Source organism: Meleagris gallopavo, chromosome Z (assembly GCF_905368555.1).
Source record: "Meleagris gallopavo chromosome Z, MGAL_WU_HG_1.1, whole genome shotgun sequence".
NCBI lineage: Eukaryota > Metazoa > Chordata > Aves > Galliformes > Phasianidae > Meleagris > Meleagris gallopavo.
Genome location: NC_139435.1, coordinates 17,635,674 through 17,660,370, shown reverse-complemented (window position 1 = coordinate 17,660,370; position 24,697 = coordinate 17,635,674). Strand labels below are relative to the sequence as shown.

The window sequence follows — 24,697 nt, the reverse complement described above, 5'->3', positions numbered from 1 at the left end:
TTTATGTTTTTAATTTTTAGTATGCATACTTCTTTAGAAATACAATTCTTGAGAGTAAACAACATCCTGTCAGAGTTAAAAAAAATGCAGTGAGTTCACATCCCTTCCACAGGGGCTTGCACAAATAGGTATCTCCAGTATTTGCTTAAAAATTGACAAAAATTGCCAAAGCATTCATAAAGTGGCATGAAAGCATACCAGTATAGAAACATCATTTTACAATGGTTCCAGCAACTTGAGGAGCAACACAATGATCCATATAAGAAAACTTCATCAGAAAGACCCTATATACAGCTTTCATAAAAGCCACCCCCTTCCAGGATGCCAAGCACAGTACATCTTCTTGCAAGTTAAGCACCTGGGAAAAACTTTCACAAATGATGGGCATTTTGCTACAGAAGTAACATTACATACATCTAGAAAGATGCATGAGCCCAGACATACATTGCACTGTGTAATGCCTTTGTTTAAAAGAAGATATTAGTTGGATTTGTATAAGTAAAAATGCCCTCATTACCTTCAGATTTAGGTTAAGACAGTGACCTCCAATGGATAACTGCCAACATTCAGCAAGTTTTGTGGACAATCAAGTGCCTCATCATCCCTTTGCTTCCTGATTCCCTGCTCAGTAGAGGTATGGTTCTTGATGCTGGCTCTACACTCCGTGTTTCTCAGATCAAAGACTTGTGAACCAATACAGGGAAAGTTATACATGAGGGAAAAACAAAAACAACAACAGCAACAAAAACAAAACAAAAAAACAAACAGAAAAACCAAGCCTACGTGCGCTGCAAGAAGTCAGATAACAGGTTGGATTTGAGCAATGATCTGAGCTGTGCAGTACTGTCTTCAGTTCTGTCTGTCTACCAGAAAACACTTTGGCTGCTTCTCACTTCTTGCTTTTCTTTTTGAAACTAACAGCAATTTCTAATTTAAAGATGGCTTTTTCAAGATTTGCATGCTTTCCAGCTACGAGAAATCTTTCCATCAACAGTGAGTAGAGTGTTCATTTTGTAAGATCTTATGAAGGATCACCACTCCGATTAAGCCACCACACTGTTTTGAACACTGAAAACAATTCTGTATCTAAGGAAGTACAGAAATACATGATCAAGGCGACAACATAAACCACAGTGTGGAACAAAAAGCTGCCTCCCAGCTGCTATATTACCCAAGTATTCTGGTGTATATATCTATGTGAAAGTTGGATCGGATCTATCTCTAATTTCATCTGGAATTTTAAGGCGATAAAATACACTGAAAATAATACTGTTGTTAAGTAAGTAATAAACTTTAGATTGTGGCCACTGTAGATACATTTGGCAGAGCCATGAGCAATTTCTTATAGCTATCCAAAAAACTCTGAATAGGAATGGAGGAAAGTATTCCATAACTGGAGAGTATCGGCAGAGACTCAAACTTTCAGATACTTTACTGTTAAGTAAAATCAGAGTAGCTGAATTTACAGTGTTACCTTTTTACTGGTTCCAAAGAAAGAGTTGTGAAAAAAACATGAAGTTTTTAAACAAGCAGGCAAGCAAACAACATAGCTTCTCTGGACATAAAAGAAAAAAAAAATTCAGAAAGCTGTATAACTGAAAAAAAAAAAGTCAAATAATTGGAAGTAGTATTTTTTACAGAAATCTCAAAAACACTTCACCTGCAGCATTCAGGTAGTTTTTTTGAATCCGATACTAATTTACAGCAGTAAAGTGACTTATATAGAAGCTTTTTCATACAGCCCAACCCACAAGTGAACAAAAGAAATTACTACTCTGTCTTAGAAAAATAAGCTGAAGCTACATCCCAGTATAACTTAACAAAAAAAAAAAAAAAAAAGCATTTACTTGCTTATTGAGAGAACTGTTTATAAGATGAGCAGCAAGGGTTTTTTCAGTGAGATACAAACCAAGTGTATAAGACACTTGGAGCACTGGTATAGAAATATTTGTGAGATTCTTACCTCAAATTATCTGCCCATAAACTCTATATATGAGTATGACAGACTTTTTCAATCATTCTGTAAGCAACCTCATATTTTAAAAGATTCACAGAGCATTACTCCATCTTAGAACGAAACCTCGTATCTTAAGTTTCAGGAGATCCTGATTCCTTGGTACTAGAAAAGATACTCAAGGCAAGTGATGACTCCATATCTGTCTCCAGCATTACTTTTTTTCCATTTTGCTGCTATACTGTCACATATTTTTGGCTTCCACTACAAATGCACAAATGCTTTCATTATAATTGCCTTTGTCAGCTTTTTATTGTGTTTACCTTCTCTCCTCATAATATTTACTACTTCATACCTGTATTTGTATTTATGATGCAGTCACATAACTCCAATAGAACAGACAATTTTTTTTGGACAATTAACAATACAAAATCAATTTTAACTGGCAAGTAAAAGTAGGTTATTAGATAGGGGTAAAAAAGTAGGTTATTAGATTGGGATAATCCAATAAATGTGCTTCCTTTCCCATTCGCACTGCGATGGGCTGATGACAACCTCCAGTACTGGTAGACACACATGGGGACAGTAACATCTTAAGCAAGACTGCCTACTAGAGCCCACATTCATACTCCCACAGAAATGTAAAGGAGCAAACCCAAACTTCTGATACAGCAGTAAAACAAAATCTCCCTATTCAGTATTTCTCAAATCACCATTTACACCTCTACAGAACATCTTTTGGGAATGTATTTTCTTTGTCCATTCTGAAATATTGTCAGCTATCCAGTGGATTTATTATGTCCTGGGTTTTATGTGCATAGTTCAACAGTTCACATCTGTGAACATAATACCAAGGCTTCATACTGAATTGAGAAAAGTGTCCATGTTGAAAGAATATATTGCAAAGATATTTAGTCAGAAATCAACTATCAGCATTCAAGCTAATATCCAACATGTTATTGCTTACTTATCAATTATCATTTAAGACCAGTGACATTATAGGGAAAAAAACTGGTTTTAAGAATGGCCATGCAGCCAACCCATGATAAGGTATGGATAAGAAATAGCTATAAACCACACAGTATCTTTAAACATTACTTCAGCTGTGACAGCAGCATTCAGTGAAACAGCGAAGTCCACAGCATCAAAGAAAAGGTATGAACACAGACATGCTTTCAGATTTTTAAACAGCTCTTACACATAGCTCCCCCTACCTCACATCTATCTTTTTCTTGGCATCAAAAGGAAAAAAAAAAAAGGCACTTTCCATCAATAAGTAGGTAGTACACTAATAGCAGGAATTTTGCTTCTGTGGTTCATTTTGCTCATTTGTATTTGACATTTGAAGCCTTTAGCACAGATGTCCACTGTCAACAACACACTCAACTGGAAACACATCTTCATTCCTATTATAATTTTTTCCCATTTCTCATTGTGCCTCCCTAAAAAATAGCCTTCTCATTGTGCCTCCCTAAAAAATAGCCTTCTCAATTATTGTTTTCGTGGAATCATGTGATAAAGATGTAAAACCAAACTACAGATATTCTTGCACTGTACTTAAAACAGTTTTAGAGAAGCTTGAATCCTGACATTTTATTCAAATTATCCCTGCATGCTTTTATCCTTATAAAGCATCAGCTTTGACTTTCAGTTTCACATGCACTGTCTTTTTGATTTTTTTACTTTTTATTTTTAAAGCAGCAGCTTACAGGGCAGGTTAAAGCTATATGCAATGAGTAAGCTGACAGCGCCAGTCTCTGTATGATGCATGTTCTGTTTACCCAGGGATCATGAAGAAGCATGCCTGCTACACCAAGTTCTGTGTAAAGGCCACTATTTTCTTACTCTGCCAAGTTCCCCAGGCAAGACAGAAGACTCAGAGATGCATCATACACTGTGTGTATCCCTCCTGATGACACGAACAACACACTAATAAACAGATACATTTTGCTCATAGAATTGCCCACAAATTCAACTTTAATGCTACAACACTGCAACTGCACAGGATTTCAGGGAGTTTGAATAAAATTAACACACAAATGATGCTACAAAAGATAAGAAAATTGCGTATTGCTTACGGCCGCACATATGTGGTCTGGAGGGAAATACCACTGCAGCCTTTGCACGACCTCCTCATAGCTAGCCAATGCTATGGGTCCCTGCTTCTGTGAAATGCCTTAATGAAATGACAAAATACAGTTGCAGTGGAGCCCATCAGGCACTCAGAGGGACCAGGAGTGCTCTGCTCCCGTTTCCAGGTATGGGGCTCTGTTAGGGGTGATACATTTTAGGCAGACAACTTAGTACAAGAAAGTAGATTTCAAAGAGCATCTTCAAGTAATAACTGCTTTCTACACAGTTCAGTTCAAGAAAACTACTTTCCTGATGACAGTTTTTAGATTTCATAAAGATCAACTTATTAAGAAAATATTAATGTACAGTTAAAGAAGAATCTCTGAATAACTCACATTTTAAGGAATCTGTCATTCGTCACTTCACCAAAGATGTAATATTTTCCCTACTCAGCACATTAGAAAAAAAAATAGTTGAATAGAAATATTGAATTTTAACTCTGCCTCTAAAATAAAGCAGACATTATTTGCAATGTAATCCTAATGGATGTTATAACAAAAGGGAAGTCAGACAAGTCCATCTGTACTTCAGCAGATGAACAAAATAAGTCAGCTATGACCTTTAAACAGAATTGGCTTAAACAAAACGTGCATTTAGTGGCTGCATGCACCACTGGGGACTGAGATGATTGGTAAATTCTCATTTGTAGTGAAATGTTATTGGCAGACTCAAATAGCAAGATCAATTCCACTACGTTTGCTTCTCTCTCAGATTTTATGTCATCTCACTTTAATATCCGAACCAAGGGACCCACATTTCATCTTTTATCACTCCCATATCTGCCATTCCATATCCACTAGAGAAAATATACTGTTGCTATGGGTACTCCAGGTTTTTCAGTTTAGTTACAGATCTCAATGTCAGCCACAATCTACAAAACTTTGAAGTGTTTAAGATGCTTTTAAATACAGAAAACAACAGGAGTATTTTTTTTAAAGATCAAACAGTAGGGGAGCAAATATGTACAGCTCAAAACAGCAGAGCAAGGAAAGCAAGTTTTAGTTCATGAAGGCTTTTCTCTATGGTAACTATAGCAATGTAGTCCTTCCAAAGAAGGTCTGATTGCTCCATGGTTTTTGAAAGGATGTCATACCTGAACTAACCAGAAGATGTGTATTTTTGATAGCTTACAGGAGTTCCTAAGTTTTCTGCATTTTTAAGCCACTTAAGCCAGTTTCCTTACAAGTGTTGAAACTAGAAGAGAGACACCATGTGTTTTTCCCTTGGAACACGTTCTTAGGGATCTTAGCAGTTCCTCCAGCTGTAGGCATTGAAGTTACTGACAAAGCGCAAGAGCCCTGTAATTTCCTGCTTTGCAAAACTATCTAAACTATTAAGTCACTTTCTCAACATGTAATAGGCTGACAGGAACAGATTAACGTACCTGGATGTTGATACTGTTTCATTATCACACTGAAAATGGTACCATAACTATGAAGGAAAGCTTACATCAGAATTAAAGATAAACAAAAACATAACCCAAATTCCTGAAAGCATAAATAACAAAAAGCAGTCTCTTCCCAAGGACTGAACAGAATAGATTAAATGCATCTTTCTTGCTGAATGTCAATTCTCTCTGTGAAACATAAATATTGAAAGGACAAATGCAGAAGTTTTGATACACCTACGAAAGTTGTATTTCAGATACAAAAAGCAAAATAAAGACAAATTTACTAGTGGAAGTTAATGAAGGCTTCAGAAGGAATTCCCACCTTGTGGAAGTGGGAAATGAAAACTCACTGTGCAGGAGTCAGCTGCACGCATTCAGATTCTCCTGACTAAGAAAAAACCCCTCTCTTTCCTGTGTAACACAAGATCTCAGCTCATGGGAGGCAGAAATCTGGGAAACAGTCATTATTTTTAACGGCTGCCTTGATGCCTGAGCACATTTTATGCAGCAATGCCCTTTCTATGGATTCTTACATTCAAACTACAACAACAGAAAACAAAACAACAAAGTGGTTGGTTTGGACAATGCAGAAATACAGCTGTTTGTTTTAACAACTATAAGAAGGGAAATGTGTGCGACAAACAGCATTACGTGACTTTTACACTGAATTGTTATGAACAGCACAGTACTCAGCTGATTCAAAGTACAAACCAGTTTAATAAAGTCAATACATATGATCAGCACAGACCTGCGTTTTGCTATATGGCACGATCTGTTGCGCTCCAGCTTCTCCTTGAAGACTTGCTTAAGTGATTAACAGTTTACTACAGCAGAGATGTTAAGAATACAGCAGGAAATATTAGGATGGAGATCAGCACTTTGTTTTCTCTCACAGATTACATTCACAGGAAAGTGTTCTTTACAGTAAGCCTTCAGTCCCCTTGCATCAACTCCATGGCAAACTCAACAGGAACTAAAAGATTCAGCTGCACGAGGAGAGCTCAAAGTACAAGGCACTTCTTGTCTGCAGTTTATCTCGTGAGACTTAGAGTGTTTGTGTTTTTTTTTTCTTAATAGCTCATTTAGGAACAAGAAATTCAGATCTGCTTTTTTTTCAGGGGAGAGGGATGACTTATTTCACTGTTCATAACATGCAAACATTTATCTTATAAAATTATCCTCTTTACAGAAGAAATCTAGTGTCCAAAGCATCCAGACGAAAGTGGCAAAGGAAAACATTAGCTAATCTGAGAGATGCGAGTTAGAGTGCAAGGACCAGCAGGCTTCCATCTGCTAACCACTGCCTTCACTGGACATCACATGCAGAGCAAACTACCCACACTGATCCCCAGCTCCCTGTCCTCATTCCAAGACCCCATAAGCAAACAGAAGTATTCACATCGATGTAACAGCATCAACTTAAATTCAATGTTATCAAAAACAAACGCGGGATGAAATTTAGCCAAAGCAACAAAAGCAGTGATCAATACAATAAATTAATTATCATTTCCTTCAGCACTTCACAAACTGATTTCTTCATCAAAAGCTAGGCTTCTAATGTAAAACATATATAGGACTTGTAATGAAATCAAAAGACAGAGCTATTCTAGTATGCCCTGCAAAGCAACTAAGCAATTTTCTAAGCAAACAATTAACAGTGAATATGGAAAAATATCAGAGAAAATTCAAGGAAATCAGTCAGGCATTTGAATTTTTGTTCAAAATCCTATACAGATTCTTCCTCTGCATGTTATTCCATGAAAGTGCACCCAAACTTTCTAACTTACATTAGGTTATAATAAATGGTCTTCAAATTATTGAACTATCTTGTTACTGTCACTAGTTCCATAGAGATGCGTGCCCAAGCTGGATGGTAAGCTTCGTCTTGTTAATATGCAATGAAATAAGCTGAGGCAGGAATGGAAGCACTGAAGCTTTTTTGTGTGTGTGTGTGTATGTGTGAAGTTAATTGCCAATACAGGCATGTACGCCATCCTATCATCATTCTTACAACTTTATTTACTCCCCTGAGCTGGAGCTGAACCACACTGCAATATTTCACTCATGAAAACAACCTACTGCATAGGTTTAAAAGACATCCTTACTTAACCGAGCCTGAAATTTTCTTGATAGATATCAACTATGTCACTGCCCAAGAACAAGAGATCCACACTGATTCCTCCCCAGCCCTTCTGATTGCAATTAAACTTTTCAAAGATTAAAAAAAGAGGAACTACAATGCTGAATCCACTGAGCAATGGAAATTTAAAACTGTTTTTCTTTCCCACTTTTCTTTTTAACCTTTACTCTTTAAAAGTGGCCTCTAGATTTCTAACTTAATGGCAAATGCTGTGTGTCTTCATGCCTTTGTAGCCAGGACACCTTTCTAACTCAGACATGAAATACAGTCCAAATGGTATCTGATCAAAGTCACACAGCAACCTGCGGGCTAAGAGTTCTACATCTGTAATGAAAGCAAACTACGATCCTGCAATTTCTTCAACTCTAAAAATTTAAGAACTCGCCCCTAAAAAAGAAATAAACCCAGGTACTTTACAACATCTCCTGACAGCAGATACTATTAAAAATCTTTTCAAGGGTAAGGGATTAAAAATGACAACTACTAAGCATAGAAATTAGTAGAATTAAGGAATAAAATAGATTTTTTTTTAATCTCACGTTTCAAAATAATAAAGATAAGTTCCATCAATGAAGGAATCCAATGAAGGGGCTTCATTTATTAGAGGGAAGTTTTCAGTTTATTTTGACTACATTCAGAAAATAAGATTTAATTACTATACATCTTGCAACTACAGAATTAATTAAAAAAAATGTATTCCTTGGGGGGTCTGTACTTTCAGTTAAAAGGAAATGGAAAAAAATGAAAAAACACTCTCCTCTGAAAATCTAATACAGATCCTAATTACAGAAATAGCTACCCTCAACTTTTACTCTACTGTTTCACATAATGAAGAATAACAGATAGAATACACTTGAAATGTGTGCCTACAAGAAAGGCAAAAAGAGAATAGAGCATAAAGGACAATGCTGATCTAGCTCCAGAGTTTCAGTAAAGCCAAGACCTTTTTCTTTCTCTCTCCACATCCTGCTGTCAGAAACAAACTCATAACTGCATAGTATACGTTCAGAGGCTGTCTGTGAAACGATCTTCTCATATAAGAAGTACAGAAGCCTGGTAATTTGTAGATTTTGACATTTCACTTGGTTAGTGTGCTGAAAGAGTTCCTCACCTACTTCATGACATAAAATTCATGAAATAATTCATTTTCTGTACTGCTGTTTTAAGAGGATTTTCTGAAGCTAGTACATATGCTCCTGCAGTAAGTTCCTGTTTCCATTTAATAACAAATTATCATGAAAACTCCTAGTAGTTTAAACATCATGGTATCATAAAACAAGAAAGACTGAGTAAATCTGTGCTTCTAAGTGTGTCTTACTCTGCCTTCTGAAATTACTCTGATTAATCTTAACTCAGTGGTCTAACAGAAATTAAACTAATGCTGACTGAATCTTGTATGTCTGTTCAAAGGCATGTTATAACTTATTAATAATTTGGCTGGTGAACAAAAAGCTATCTAGTCCCTTTCCAAATACAGAAGGTTAGCAGAAGGCATCTCAAGCAAGTTATGCATTTTGAGACAAGTAGAATTCTGGCATTATTCTTGGAAGGCTCTTAATCACTTCCAACTTCAAATTCAATGCAAGTGCATTAATTTTCTTAGAACTGAGTGCACAAAAATCCAGAAAAAACTGTGTCACTTCAATGGAACTGGTTGACAGTTTTCAGTAGATTTGTTCCTCAGCAGCTTTTGAAATTTGTATCAGATTTAAGTAACCAATTGTACAATTCAGATGTACTTGAAATCTAACCTTCACCTTCTGCATTAGCAATTCTAAACAGTGCTCAAAAAAGAAAACACGGGAAAATGCTCTCATCTCGAGAAAAACGTATAGCTCAATTATCAGCAATAGAACTACAGAACTATAAATCTAAGTTCAAACCAAATGTAAATTGAGCGATTTATTTTGCATGAGCCTTTAGCTATATCCTTGTCTGTCATCTTCCAGGATGACACTCACCTTTAAAAATGACAGTACTGGTGTGGGGGAGAACATGACAGTTACCTGGCAAAAAGCTGAGATATTGAGTAAATGACATTACTCAATAAAATAAAAATCCAACTGGATATGAATAAAATGAAACAAGGAGCATTAACTCATAGAAGTTATATTTTTTAGGGAGTAACATGAGAGCAAAACATTTTTATCACTTCTTAGGGAGAAAAAATACAGCGGACCTTCACCATTACCAAACAACAAATCTCTGTTACGAAGAGTTACTTTCACAACATCCAGCTCACTCTCCCCTTAAGTCAACACCCAGATTTTAGTGGCCAGCGGCAAACAGCCATAGCTATTTTACTTAAGGGAAAACGGAGATAGGAGCTACTTATTTTCAAGAACATGCACTCTTGTTTGGAAAGATCAAGTTTTCAGATTTGCCTTATAAGCTTTCCTCCAAAAGTTTCAGAAGCATTTCTTGCGGGAATACAACTGAAGTCTCTCAGTGCATAGCATGTAGCCCACTCTTGGACAATCTATGTGAGAACCCATGTAAAAATCAGTAGCAGATTGAAGATTAGAAAATATGAAATTAGCCAGAAAGTTTCTTTAATATATGTCACACAGACATTTCCACAATATAGGAGAAGACTTCTTAGGTAGTTATCTATTACATTTCATTGACAAATGTCAACTAAAACCTTAAACTAACTTCAGCGCAACCACTCTGAAAGAAAGCATAGCAAAGATGAAAAATCTCATTCCAAAGTTACACGTTGTGGAGCATTATAACATCTAAATTATTTTTTTAAATGTGATGCTGTTTCATGTTCCATTGAAATCAAACTGGCTATTAATATCACTCTTTGAGGCAAGTTTTCCAAACAGAGAGAGAGAGAGAGAGATCACCAGTGGTTTTACCATGGTTTTCAGTGGTGCCACAGGTACATAACATATTAACCTGGAAACAGAGAACAAAAATTTTAAACATTAATTGTTCATTACCTGTTGAAACAATGTAAAAGCTTATGAGATGTTATGCAGATGGTCCTTCTCTGCTGTTACAATTATGAAGTATACTATCTGATTTTTGGGGGAGAGAAAGAAATTAATACCAATAGCTGAATCTGAAGTAATTTCCAGAGAAAGACATCTTTTACTCGGCTGTACTTCAGAATACAAAAGGATAAAGAAGCAACAAACCAAACTGGCGATTACGGAGCGCTCTGGGATGTTGGCAGCTGTACTACCGTAGTCCTGTCTGTGACCACCCTGCTGTGTTATGACTCTTCTGAGAGGACTTTCAACCTTAGAGTTAAAAAAACAACTCATGTTATCATGATATATCAAGAAATTTACCCCATCATTTGTCTAAGGCTCTTAGTAGAATCTCATTACTCATTTTCTATACTTTGCTTCAAAATAAAAGTTCTACATCAGAAGAATAAAAGAAGTGCAAAAAATAAACACCTCTTACAACTTTGGAAGTTGCTTTAGTATTAAGCAACTACAGGAAGAATTTTGTTAAATCAGTGCATGTCTAGAACATGGAAACATTTATTGTCACCAAGGCACCTTTGAAATATGCTGATAATAAAATCACTCAAAAACGTACTATCCTGACAGGCATTTAAATGAGAAAAGTGTACAAAAAAAAAAAAAGATGTAAAAAACATTTGTTTGACACAAAGTAGGTTACTTATTAGGTTTTAGTAAAGCTTTCAAAGCTAATGCAATCATTCTTATGACTAAAGACAGCTTTAACCCATTTTACTTCTTATCTTGAGGACTTGTACCACAACAGCAGCCTCTCAAAAATGGGATAATAATCAAGAAAGCAGCAGGCTCATTTCTCTTAACAGGTGCACAAGAGCTTTTCAAATCAAAGCAAAACTACACCACATATATAAGAGCAGAAATAAAAACTAGTTTCCAGGAAATACTACTGGAATCGGAGTTGGGGAAGTTTGTGCATGAAGCAAAGTCATGCTCCAGTGTCTCGGCAGTGGATTAATTACAGAAATACCTTTCCTCGAAAGGTTAATCTTACACTAGTTACTGAAAGTGGCCTGACTGTGAGCTGGAAGCTGAAGACTGATGTCACCGACTGGATTAACTGCTACACTAACCTTACAGGCAATGGGATGCAAAATCTGAGACTAAGGTGACTGAGCCCAAGCCCACTCAGATATCAGAAGGAAAAAGCAGTCTTTGAAACTGAACTGGAGCAAGGCTGATTTCAGTCCAGATCATACAAGAAAAATGAAGGTTGCATTGTCAAACAATTACATGCTGGAAAACAACAGCACAGTCAGCTTAAGTTACATTTCTAACAACAAACAACAAGACCCATGCTGCATCTCTGACCACTGCAAACAGGAAAGGCCAACATCTTCAAAAGAGAGCCTTTCCATCTACTTGCTAAGGATGTCTGGGTTAAGCATTAGCCAGCCAGCAACTCATCTACAAAAAATTAAATGCAAGATGCCGTATGATTACAGAATAGCACAGTCCTCACAACTTATACCAACTGTCCATTCATAACTTCTGAAACCAGAAGAGTTAAGCATTTTAAATCATACAATTACAGATTACTTTAGTGACTGCAAAGAAACATACAGTAACCCAACAAATCCTTACCATTACAACTTTTGATAAGAACTAGCTACTGGCCACTTCCTTCTTAAGAGCCAGCTTTCTCTCCTCCCAGTTATAAAAACATGCCATTTATTTGAACATGGAAAGGGAGTAACAGTCCTAGACCTAGATTGTATCATTTTCTACTTCCTCTTAGGTATCAAAATGCCAACTTCACCACAATAAGGCTCAGAAATGCACCAAAGCAGACAGTGAACATTCAGGAGCAAAACAGAGATGCTGGCTCTCCAAAGTGAGCTTACAAGAAAGAAGTAAGAACAAGTTTTCACAGAATCACAGAATGGCCTGTGTTGAAAAGGACCTCAAAGATCATCTAATTTCAACCCCCTGCTATGCGCAGGATCACCAACCATTAAACCGGGCTGCCCAGAGCCACGTCCGTAACTGTTCTATTTTCTTAAACTGTCTGTAAAGAACAAAAAGATCGGACAGACATACTGTTCCTGAAAAACAGCAAAATAACCATCTAAAATGGCTAACAATCATAACCATAATGAGAAATTCAACTGCATTTATGCTTACCTGCTAAATACTTGTGGCTTCAAACAAGAAAATCTAGTTTTAAGCATTTCTCAGGGCAAGATCCATAGGTCTGCTTTGTGCCTCCATCAAATCATAAATTTGTCATCGCAGTGGTTACATAAAAGTATTTTGAAATCCAGAGGCAATGGTATCTTCTGTCCCAAAGATTAAACAGAAATTAAAAAGGCATGCCTTGTTGAAGGTACCAGCTCCTGTAACATGAGCTGCATTCTCCCCACAGAGGGGAGACAAAGCTCAGCTGGTCCCACTAGTAGAACCAGCACAGCTCTTCTGCCTAGACCGTTTCTCTGATCTGAACAGGCAGCACTTGCTTAAATTGGGCTCCCATCTGTTTTTGGCTTTGTTCCAAGCCCATTTACCAGTTGTGCAAATCAAAGAGATGTGTAGGCACTTCAGCTTTAAGATCAGAGAAACTCAATGTACATTTTGTAAAAACAGTAAACAGGGGAACATTAGTATGTTCAGTGGTCTTTCCCTTACAATCATGAACTGGAACAGAGCAATTTCCCAATAAGCCAAAACAAGCAGTGTTTTCTCAAAAATCCTATGACTCCTAAAGTACAGCTACTATTAGTTAAAGAAGCTGTAGGCATATCAAGCTAAAAAAAAAAAAGAAAAAGAAAAGAAAATCATATTCTTCCTTTGACAACTGCTATATCTTTTGAATCCAGGTTTTAACTGTGATAGAAATACACAATTTTTAGACTGTTCTCAAATCACCATGTACCCAAACACTACTAACACAAACTAGACAGAAGCCATCTAAAAGTGCTAAATGCACCCAAATTTAAACACTCATTTACTCACAGAGACTCTGCTAGACGAGGAGGGCTTGCTTTTGTAACACATGCTGCAGTTACATCTTACATCCTTCCTTCCTTCAAGCTCTATAGGTGCTTTCCTCTCAGATTTTCTTATTTCAGGCACCCTTTGAAAACTCTCTCAGCTCCCCAGTCATATACGCACAAGGTTCTGTGTGTACTTCCATTTCCTCTCAGACTCTGTGGAGTTGTGTTCTCACTCTTTAAGCCTTCACTCCATATCTTCTAGCTCCTTTCCTCCACTTTCAGTTCCTCTCAGGATAACCGACTCTCCTACTGCCACCTCTCTCTAACTCACTACTTTGCTGTTTTCCAGCTTAGTTATTCACTCCTTTATTCCCTGGCTTTCAGTTAACAGCTTCTCCTTTTTCAGTCCCTTTTTTTCTTCATGCTAGTATCCCATTAACTGATGTGTTACCTCCTCCACTTCCTTTCATTTTCTTTCAGGCACACTTCTATACTCAAGCCTTTGCTTCTCTGCTCTTTGGAGCTATTCTTCTCTGAACCACAGACAGAGCACGCAAAGTTCTTACCACCACGCTATCAAGTTCTTACCTTCAGATAGCAGCTCCCAAGAAACATCTGAAAGACACCTGAAGCATCAAAGGTCTGTCACTTCTGATAAGCCATAAAAAGGCACCTCCGATAAGTCTTATAAACCCAATACAAAGTTTTTATGCAGCTGGGGGGCACAACATGAACAGCGGTTACTGCAAACACAACAGGCTTCACGCTAGCAGAGCCCTGCTGACAGTAGCTGGATGGCGCTGATGAGCAGAGAAGTTTCACTTAGTGCACTGCAAGCATCAAATGCAACTCTAAGGTGGACATGGTGATAACCTGGGTCCTGGTTTCCGTGAGTTGGGATTCAAGCTTTGAGTGAAACCCAGATTAAAGAAGCATCACCTACTTTGTGACAAACATTCCTTTACCCCTGCCTAGTGCACCACAAACCAGTTAGATACACAAGACGAGGACACTTGCTTACAATGAATCCCACATGGGCCTCTAGGGCACCATAGTTGCATCAGGGTTTAACTAGAGGGTCAATCATAAGATAAAAACCTGTGTTTTCCTTCGAATCCCAGCCACATACAGTTATTTAGCTCTTAATGTATTTCTACATTTGTGAGTACTGCTAAAGGCAATGGAAATACTTATGAGTACAGCTAAGTTGCAGCCTGGAAAGAAATACTTCCTTTATAAAAAGATATTTATCAAGTAACAAAAAAGTCAGATATCCAATTTGATGAAGTTCCATAGGAACTTAGCTGACATGGCAGAGACTGGCAGATTTCCTGCTGGTTACCCTTTCTAACTTCTCAGCAGTCTACTTTGTGGGCAGAAAGGAAACCAAAAGCCTAAAATCTCTGACTGTGCTCTTCCCAGCAGTCTTGATTCCCAGGGTCTGCAAGTGGCCTGCCCTGGCACTGGATATTTATTCCATTTGCAGTAACTTTTAAAATATATCAATGCAATTCATACATAGCTGATTTCAAAATACTGAAGACATTGTTTTTCCCCACTTGGCTTCGCTGAGTACCTTCACTAGTAGCAGAACTAAAATACCGTCACACACATACAAGTCAGAACAAGCAAACAGCACAGCATACTAATTTCTGCTGAGTTACTAAGGGGAATGATATGCTTCAGCATATTTGCTGGGACAAGATGGTTTATCATTGTACCTGAACATGCAGGAACTAAACCACATGTATAGAAGAGATGAGCGAGGATTCAGCAGTCCTGCTCTTCTTATAATATGCAGGCATACCGTACAGAGCTAATCTATACTTCAGAATTTTGCAATGTAAATTACCAATTATATTTGGTAATTTCAAGGCCAAGTGTAATTATACCCCAAATGAGTTTACAAAGATGACTATCAAACAGCATAATTAGTTTCATTTCATTTAATTGGAGAAAATAGAACAGATCTGTGTAAAGACAGTGCCCTTTTAAGGAACACCAACCTTCCTAGAGGCCCGTGACATTCTTAGTAAAACTGCATTACATACAGAATAATAGGCAGGGAAAGTTACTAGCATCAGTACGAGAGTTTTTTGTTTCCTTTTAGAAAGGAAGGTCTATCTCCCACTGAGGTGGTGAAACAGGATTTGAAGGATAGCTTAGGACTGCAGTCAGCAAACCTTGACTTACTTCTCATTTGGACAGAAAAAAAAGCTTGGCATGAAGTAGTATGGATCTCAGGTGCACAGAACTAGCTCCTGTTCATTACTTCACTGCTCCCTCTGAATCCTTCTGCCATGCTCTCCAGTTCCAAGACAGTCACTTGGACATATCTGCCTTTTGAAATACCTGTACAAGGAAAAAGCTTTCATCTTCTACTAGGAATCAAATCTTTCACTGGAAACAGTAAAGCTGAAATTAGCAGCAACATTTTTCAGTAGAGCCAAGAAGTCCTCTGACATCTGAAACGGCAACCAGACGATGGAATTTCCAAGTAGAGTTAGAAGAGGAGAGCTTCCTTAATACCTGCTGATCCTCTCCCATCTGACCTGCTGTTCCCTCACAGAAAGGCACATCAACCTCCAGCAGAAGCCAAATGACCAGGCAGAGCACCAATTCTGAATCTCTCTGTGTCACCTGAACTAAACACTTTGCCAGTCCTTAACATTTCTCCCCCCTCAGCAAGTTAAGGTTGTCAGTGAATGTCTATTACAATACTTAACACATTCCTACATGAAGGCACTTTCCAACTTTGCACAGATGGGAGGCTTCTTAGTTTAATCTGAAATGTTTTACTACTCAATTTGCTGATAGGGACTGAGTGTCTGCTTTCCTCAAAAAAAAAAAAAAAAAAAAGGCAGTTTCAGTGTCAGTCTGCATATCAAATTTCACAGTGAGAGAACTGAAAACCATCAGTCATCCCATCTTTTCTGTATCAGCTTGGACAACACATTCCCACAATGACAACCCCGCAGATTATCTGCACTGCTGTCTGCCAGAGATCTGCGTGGCTTAAGGAGATTCATCTTGTGCTTTTGTACACAGGGCAGGGAGAGAGCTCCTTCCCCTCCTTCTTCCTGTAACGCTGATTTAAAACAAATACAGAGAACAATCTGTGTGGCTTCAAGACTTCTTCCCACCATACCCTTGTTCTTCAGGAACAGGAAACACACAGCTATAGCTCTGAACAAGTTTTTATCAGGGGACCACAGGGGATCCCAGTTAATTTTAGGAAGAGGCCTGGTGGTGTGAACAAGGCCACATGGAGTGGGAGAAGTAGTGAGGGAGATCCTTGAGATGAGGAGAAAGCTTGCTCTGCATGTTCCAGCAGGCACAGCTGCAGGGCAGGCAGCTCTGCAGGATGGGAGAACGTGTTTCCACACTTTGGTTGGAAGCCCTGTGCTCCCTACAGGCTGGGGGACCTGATGTGCCCACAGAGCACAGTGTGCATTGAACCGTTCGCTGCAAATGAACGCACGGCTTACAGCTAAATATACCACAACAAAGTCATGGCTGCTCTATACAGAAGGGCTTGCTTTCTGGAACTACAAGATGTTACTGATAGAGCTTTTTAAAAATTAACTTACGCATATTCATATTTATATTGGAGTTCTAAGAAAAACCCCATCCAGCCCCGCTGTTCAAAAGCCAGTTGTTTGGATCTCCATCTCAGGTTCGAACTTCCTCAGAAAGAATCTCACACAACCATAGGAACCATCACACATTTTATTTCTATCACTAAATCAGCGTAATTAGCAAGAATTACAGATCCTTAAGACGGCAGATATACTTCCCAAATTTTTAAGAACACATGAACACTATTTCAGTGAATTTTCATGCTAATCACAACTGCAATATTTTCACAGATCAAGCAAACAAATCCTTAGTAATGGGCTCGGCACCTGTATTGATATTTACTTTAGTGAAAAAACATTTCAGATGTATTTTACGGGAACAATTACAATTCTGATTACATATCTAGTGGCAAACTTAACTTGCAACAAGAGGAAAAAAAAAAATTGAATACTAGTGCCAGACCCTACAACTCAGCAATCTAAAAAAAGGAAAAAATTACAAAAGAATAGTGTAGTACATTGAGAGAACTCTCCCTGACTACAAATGAGTTTTCAAAGTACACATTTAGTGAACAGAAATTACTCTGTCATGATTCAAAGAAATTAGAATATTGTCTTGGCCACGACAATAAACAAACACTTGCCTGCTACAGTGTATTAATCTGACAAGATCAGTAAACTCTATATGAACCACAAATCTGAGGTCACAGCACGAATCATCACACACTGCAGATATTTGCATTTTATATGACTCTTCAGATTCAGACAAATGTTACCTGAAGGTAATGGGGAGACTGTATTATTCAGTAGCTTATGAAATTCCATGTTTAAAGAACTATGAAAACAGAATTCTGCATGCATTTGTTGTTAGCAGAATAATGGGAGGTAACACTAATAATATATTTTAAAACCCAACAAATTCATTTCTCAATATGATATTTTCACAATTTCGATTTATTTCCTTCAGTACTTCCAAATTCCTTTCAGTATCCAAGAGGAACAATTTTGCAGATACAAGCATGATGATCATATAGGATATTCAAAAAAAGTCCTCAGGGTGTAAGAGTGTATTTGACAGAAATGACTAGTGAGATGCAATGCATATTTGTGGTTAAAGTGAGGAATATTAGTTGCATTCCTTTGAGCTTTAACTAACAGCTCACAAAGGGCCCTCATCATCACTGCTGACAGCTGAGCAAAGGATCAGTTCAGTTTGCTCAAAAGAAAGATGACAGGATGTTCAAAAAAGGATGAAAAGAGCTCAGAAAACAAGACATCAGATTTGGTCTGATGTCAGTCCAGTCTAGGAGACGATGCACCTCTCCAGTGCTCCAGTGCCATCTTCCACAATGACCCCAATATGTTCAGAGGCAGGTGGGTCGGGCATCAACAGCAGAATGTCAGCAATAAAGGCTGTACAAAACATGGGTGAGACACTAGAAAAGAACTGAAGTCCCCTGGTGCAACAGTGGCCATTCCATTACAATCCAGAATATTAGGACAAGGCAGATGAGAAATAGCCATGAATTATGCAAACAGTTCACACTTCACAAAAGATATCCTAAGATACTATGAAACTTGCTAGTTACTGTTTCACCTCATACACATACTGGTATTCCTGTTTCACCTCATAGCAAAGAAATGGGAATACTCAATGACACTCAAGTTCATTGAGAAAGGAGGAAAAGACATTTTGCAAACACCTTGAAGTCCATCATCGTCAGATGCTACGCAGCACTGAAAAACTGAGAAAAATGTTTCTGCAAAAAATAATACCTTTTATTAAAACAATTCAAAAGTTCTTTCAGACCCCAGACAAAAGGTAAAAAAAATACCAACTTCAAGATGATTCTTAAGCATCAAGGCATTACAGATGCTGGGTAGGTTTTAGGACATTTTTCAGTCAAGATCTAAAAAAACAGATCTTTCAAAAACTGAACAAATGAAACACTACATACCCAAACCCCACGGAATCCTCTAGCTTATCTTACGGGGAAAAAACTCAACGTGAAGATTCACCACAGAGCAGGATTTTCAAGTTCTGATCAGGCAGGAACTAGGAAGCATTTGAGGCAATATGCAGAGGCTAAGTTAAAGATGAAAAGGGACGGAAGCAACAGAAAAGAATGTACCATTTAACAGCCTTTTCCCAGTCACCTAGAGACAAGTAATGAAGCCCTCCTTAAAGGGTTTCTGTCCACTACGCCTCAAGCAGAAGAATGAGCTGCAATTTCAGAGTTTCAAGTGAGAACAGAGCCGACAAAGTAAAATAAGATGACCCTTGGGTTTTCACGGAGAGCTCTCCGAGAACACCAATATTAGCATTAGGAACTCAGAGCTCACAGCAGATCCATTCTCTTATCATCACTGCTAAGTACAAGCTTTGAAAGCTTGTTTGAAGGGCAATTACGTGGCAATGTATAATTTCTATTTTAAACAAACTGGAGCCAAATTTCACAGATACTGGAAGGCAGCAAAAGCTAACAGCAGCCTTTCCAGCACCACCCCACCCCAGCTGCTCGCTTCCACCTCCACGCTACAGGATATGCTCCTGCACAGCTGCATCGCCGCCTTCGCTCTGACCTCAAACAAAACAATATTTCAGCACACTCAGATTTCCATCTGCATAAAAAAAAAAAGGGATTATTGAGGTGCTGAAACTGCAGGTGAGGTGCATACATCTACACTCGGGTATCTCAGTAACAGTACCTGGACTCTGCCAGTGACAGCAAAGACTGAACCTCCAGCATCACTAAATCCAACCAGACAGAAAGCTCCAGATTAGTTAGTTACAATCTATTTACTTTGCATAGGAACAAAGAAACTGCCATAGCAGATCAAGCCATTTAAGCAGAACCCCACCACTTGCAATAACTAAGAGTGATAAAAATCAGACATGGGTGAGGGTGACCCTCTTCCTGAAATACTTTCAAGCACAGAGCTGAAGAGATAGGAGATGAAATTCCTTTCACTGTATGATTCAGCTTAAATCGGAAGCAGAGAACATGCTTGCTTACTTAAGCAAACAGTGAAAAATACCTAGCATCACGACCTGCAGTTAAACACACAATTTTATTTCACCTTAGTTGAAAATAGTCAAGTTAAAAAAGCTACATATATACATATATGCATATATAAAAAAATATTTTACTGTAGGTACATTTCAAGAATGTGAAACAAGAATTTTGTCATTTTAGAGGAAAGAAAAAAACACAAGTCAGACCTTGGCTGTGTTGTAACTGTACTTGCTCTCACTGTCCCCGGTCCACTACCCCAAATCCAGGTTGTTAATGTAGTCATGTACGCATTTAGAAGTCACCAAAGGTGCTAGAATTTACAAGCAGATCCCAAACTAACAAGCTTTAACAAGTACTCACGTGTACATAGTCAGAACTCAGGTTTCGCAGTGTGTTTTTACTGTCTCTAGCAGGCGCCAAAGAGGAATTGCAGAAAACACAGCGCAGATACCTTCACTGGTTTTCCTGCAGCTGAACTGACACGTTTGCTGTATTTGCACACTCATTTTAAAATTGGAACGTTGCATTTTCATGCACGTCATATGTCACCGTATACAGAGCAGACAAATCAGAGCACTTCCTGCTTGTTTCTTTAAAAGAAGAGTTATGGCAATACAACCCATTCTGCAGTCAGGAATGCAGTAAGTTAGCCACACCAATTTTAGACACAAACAAACATCACTTAAACTGTTTCAGTGTTTCAAAACTTTGTTAATGAAAAGAGGTGTATATTACCGTTGTGGATTTCTGCCCAAATCAGATGTTACACTAGAACAACAAGAAATCATATTAGAGCTACCACTGATCTCACTGCTATGATCTTCTTATATAAAACAAATCAAAATATAGTCAGTACAGAGAAGGAATAAAAAGCCTGAAGTGTTTTATGCCAAAGCTGCATTTCCCAGTAGCGTAACTCCCTTCCCTTACAGTGTTATAAAAAGACAGATTAAAGTGTCACAGCTTTTAGCAAAAACGCTATCTGCTCCTGTGACAAGTAGAATGCTTGAAAGAGTAAATGAAAAGGGCGATATTTACAACTTCACAGAAGAGTCAAAATCACTTTTCAGCTTCATTCTAAAGCTTGTGCATGTCTTCCAGCATAAACAGAAGGTCTGTTTAGAGAAACTGTAATACCAAGGAGACTGACAGGGGGACTTCGGAGCAAGTACAGTACCGTTTAATGAGTAGTAGATCTTATGGGAAAGCATAGCTACTCTGTTTAAGAACAGAAGAGAAAAACTCTGCATATTATGTCCTTCAGTCTGCCTCTTAATAAATGTCTGGGCAACAACTCCACGCACTGACTGAATATTTAACATGCTCACTGCTACTCAAGTACAAATAACTTCCTCCTGCTAGTGAAAGTTATTATCACAGTGACAGAAGAGATGTTTCTTGATGTTGGGTAACTACTCCTCTGCTAGGCCACATCTGCTAACTAGTAACAGGACGTGCAGAATTGCTGAGATATGCTAGAGTATTTCTGAAGGACAGTTACAATTAAAGCTGCCAGATACTTTATGATAGGCTACCTAGAGTTCATCCTAGTGAAACAGCGAGGAGATGAGCAGTTGCCATGTAACTTTCTCCATTATTTGTGAACATTTTGTGTTCATTTACGAGAGAGAATTTGTGGGGGGCAGAAGGGCTTTAACACACACATACACACACTCAGAACAGTAACTTGTGAGTGCAGGTACTTAACAAGTAAGCAATACTACCCATGTAAAGGGAAAAATTCCACAGCTGCTCTGTCATTGCTGCTGTGGGACAGGCCAGCATGGACAGCCAGTGCTTCAGCACTTACGTGATGTACACTGAACTTCCTGAGCCTGATACCCAGCCTCACATTTAATATCATCGTGAGACACCAGCCTGTTCTATGTTCTGACACTAATACTTCATTTTCTTTGAAAGCCACAGATCTAGCTACAGTTGCATTAAAAGACACAGCATATTGTACTTCCCTGGTTGACAGAGATGATGGTGCTGAGAGTGAGAGAATTTATCACCCACGTGATTTTCTTCCCTTCCTGAATACTTCAGATTTCTGCTAATCCTTCTGTAACTAGAGGATTTCTTATCTGCTGGGACCAGACCATCTCAAGTGTCTCTGCAGTGCCCTAGAAACAGCCCCAAACCTATTATGATTTCTCAGAAGTCACACAAACAGGACATAGCTTTAGAAGCCAACTCTCAGCACAGTACTCCCAAGGTAAGCTAAAGTTTAAAACAGAATCTGTGAGGTTTAACTGGCATAGGGCACAGCTAAAAAGTGTACACGTCACCTCTTAAACAGGGAACAGATCTCTCAGGAGGTTCAATTAGCCAAATAAACATCAAGGCAATATTAATGGAGAAGCGCGGATGCACTTCTCTGCGCAGCACCTCGCCAAATACCCGCAGGAGCTCAGCTGCACACCAACACCGCACTGCTGTGCCCTCCTGCCCGCACATCGCAACGCTTCGTGTGCTACCCTACCCAGTGTAAGTTGGAGGCATTCAAACTGCTTGCACCCGGAAAGCCTGCACATAAATGGGCGAAACATGCACATGAGCAGTTCTATAACACCTCAACATATTAGATTTACCAATCCAAGCAAAGAACAGCAAGCCAAAGCTACAAGCTCAAGAGTGCTGAATGAACTCACTCAGATGTATTACCTACAGTAACCGCTACAGAACAACTTTGATTTCTCTCTGAAACAAGAGATCGAACATTTCCGCTCCGGAGCCATTCTCTCCTCTCTCAAAGAGAACGAGAGAAACGCATTCTGCAGTATCGTGAACGCTGCAGACCGGAACCGAGTACGCGAGAGACTTTTTTTTTTAAATCAAAATAAACAAATAAAAGCTCGGCGCAGCCGGGACAGCACGGGAAGCTGCGGGACGCCCGGCCGCCCCGGAGCAAGACAGGGACAGCCCTAGCCCAGGAGCCCGCAGCCGCCCGGCCCGCCCGCTCCCAGCCCCGCGGGCTGCGGGCAGCGCGCTCCCTGTGCCCCGCGGCGCTCCCGGCCCCGCGCTGACAGCTGCCCCGGTCCCGCGGCGGCGCCGCGCTCACCTCGCGGCGGGGGACGGCTCCATCCTCCTCTCGGCGGCGGAGTCGGCGGCCGCGGGGCTGCCCGCCGGCAGCTCCAGGAGCTCGGCGCCGCGGCCGGGAGAGGCGGCGGGGCTGGCGGGGCCGGAGCGCGGCCCGGGCAGGTAGTGCAGCAGCAGCGCCTCGGGGGGCTCTGGCGAAGGGGAGGACGACGACGAGGAGGAGGCGGCGGCCGGGGCGGCTGCGAGGAAGAGGGGCGCCTCGGGCAACCGGTCCAGCTCCACGCTCCGTACTTTGCGCAGCTGCTTCCGCCGCCAGTCGGAGCGCTGCTCCCGGCCGCCGCCGCCCGCCTCCCGCAGCAGCCCGCCGCTCCCGGCACCGCTCCCCTCTCCCGCGCCGCCCTTCGGGCTCCCGCATGCGGCGGCGGCGGCCCCTTCCGCGCCGCCGCCCGAGGATAATCTCGACGATGAGGTGCGATTCCCCGCCGCCGCCGCCATTTTCTCTGGCGGGTCACATCGGGCTCCCGGGACTCGGGCGGGGGCGGAGGGAGGGAAGAAGGAGGGAGCCGGCTCTCCCGCCCGCTGCGGAAACGGCGCAGCCTGCGCAAACGGCGTAGGGAGGGGGACGGGCGGCGGGCGCCCATTGGCAGAGCGGGCGGTGCGGGGCGGGGCGGAGCCCGTAGGTGCGGCGGGGCGGGGCCCGCCGCCGTCCCGCCCCGCCCGCCCGCCCGCCCCCGCGCAGGTGTCGTGTCGGCCGTTGGAGGGCCGCGCCCGCCCGGCGGGGCCGGGCAGAAGGAGAGGCAGGGCACGGCCGCCCGCCCGCGCTTCGGAGAGCCGAGGGCGGGCCGCGTCCCAGAGCCGCGGGCGTGAGGGCGTCCCCGCCCCCACACGGCCCTCCTCGGGAGCGGGAGCGCCCCAGGAGCCGCCCCGCGGGGAGAGGCTGAGGGGCGCGGAGCCCCTCGTTCCCTCCGAGCCGCGCCGCGCAGCTGTCCGCGAGCAGCGGGGGAGGAGAAAGCCGCTGCACCGCGGCGCGTGCCCGGTGCCCCCAGCCCGCCCCGCTTACCTGCTCGTTCTCCGCGGCGCAACGCGCGGCGGGATGTCAGCGTCCTGCGTGCCGCCTCACGCGGCGGGCGCCGTCTCACCCATCCGCTCCATGTCCGCAGCTACTGAGCGGCTGGCGGCGCACCCGCCTCCATGTGCTCGCCCGCCCGCCCATGCGCTGCGCCGCAGCCCGCCCCGCGCGCCTCCTGCCGCGGCTCCCAGGGGTGGGACGGGGCAGGCGGGCGGCAGGCATCACATGGGCCGTGCCTGGGGAGGCCCGAGCAAATCCAGCCTGGGCTCGGATGCCTCTCCGCCACCATTGGACACTTTTTTCTTTCAGCCTCCGAGCTGTGCAGCGGGGACTTAAGTTTTGCAAGATCGAAATGGCGTGCATCGCTCTCACAAACGTGCTATTTTCTGTCATTACGCACGCCTGCCTGTCTGGGTGCTGATATAATCTGAGATGAGGAAAG

General features: G+C 41.0%; 1 protein-coding gene and 1 long non-coding RNA gene across 4 annotated transcripts in view; both read right to left on the bottom strand.

Annotated features, from left to right (window-relative positions):
• The window catches only part of MAP3K1 (mitogen-activated protein kinase kinase kinase 1), a 55,501-nt gene extending 31,024 nt beyond the window's left edge, over positions 1 to 24,477 (bottom strand). The window contains exon 1 of one of the 3 annotated variants that reach the window (XM_085212735.1): positions 24,247 to 24,477. Coding sequence is in view for 2 of the 3 variants with exons in the window: in XM_085212733.1 (XP_085068859.1) it covers positions 23,209 to 23,681 (473 nt within the window). In the remaining variant the exon portion in view is untranslated. Of the gene's footprint in view, positions 1 to 20,504; positions 20,845 to 23,208; positions 23,789 to 24,246 lie in introns of those variants that run through there. The other 2 variants (XM_085212733.1, XM_085212734.1) reach the window with 2 other exon arrangements.
• LOC146542147 (uncharacterized) lies at positions 6,207 to 20,498 on the bottom strand. Its single transcript, XR_014880313.1, has 3 exons — positions 12,741 to 20,498; positions 10,764 to 10,868; positions 6,207 to 10,521 (listed from the first exon to the last, which is right to left on the bottom strand). It is a non-coding gene; the product is annotated as an uncharacterized LOC146542147 (long non-coding RNA).
• Positions 24,478 to 24,697: the final 220 nt, after the last annotated feature.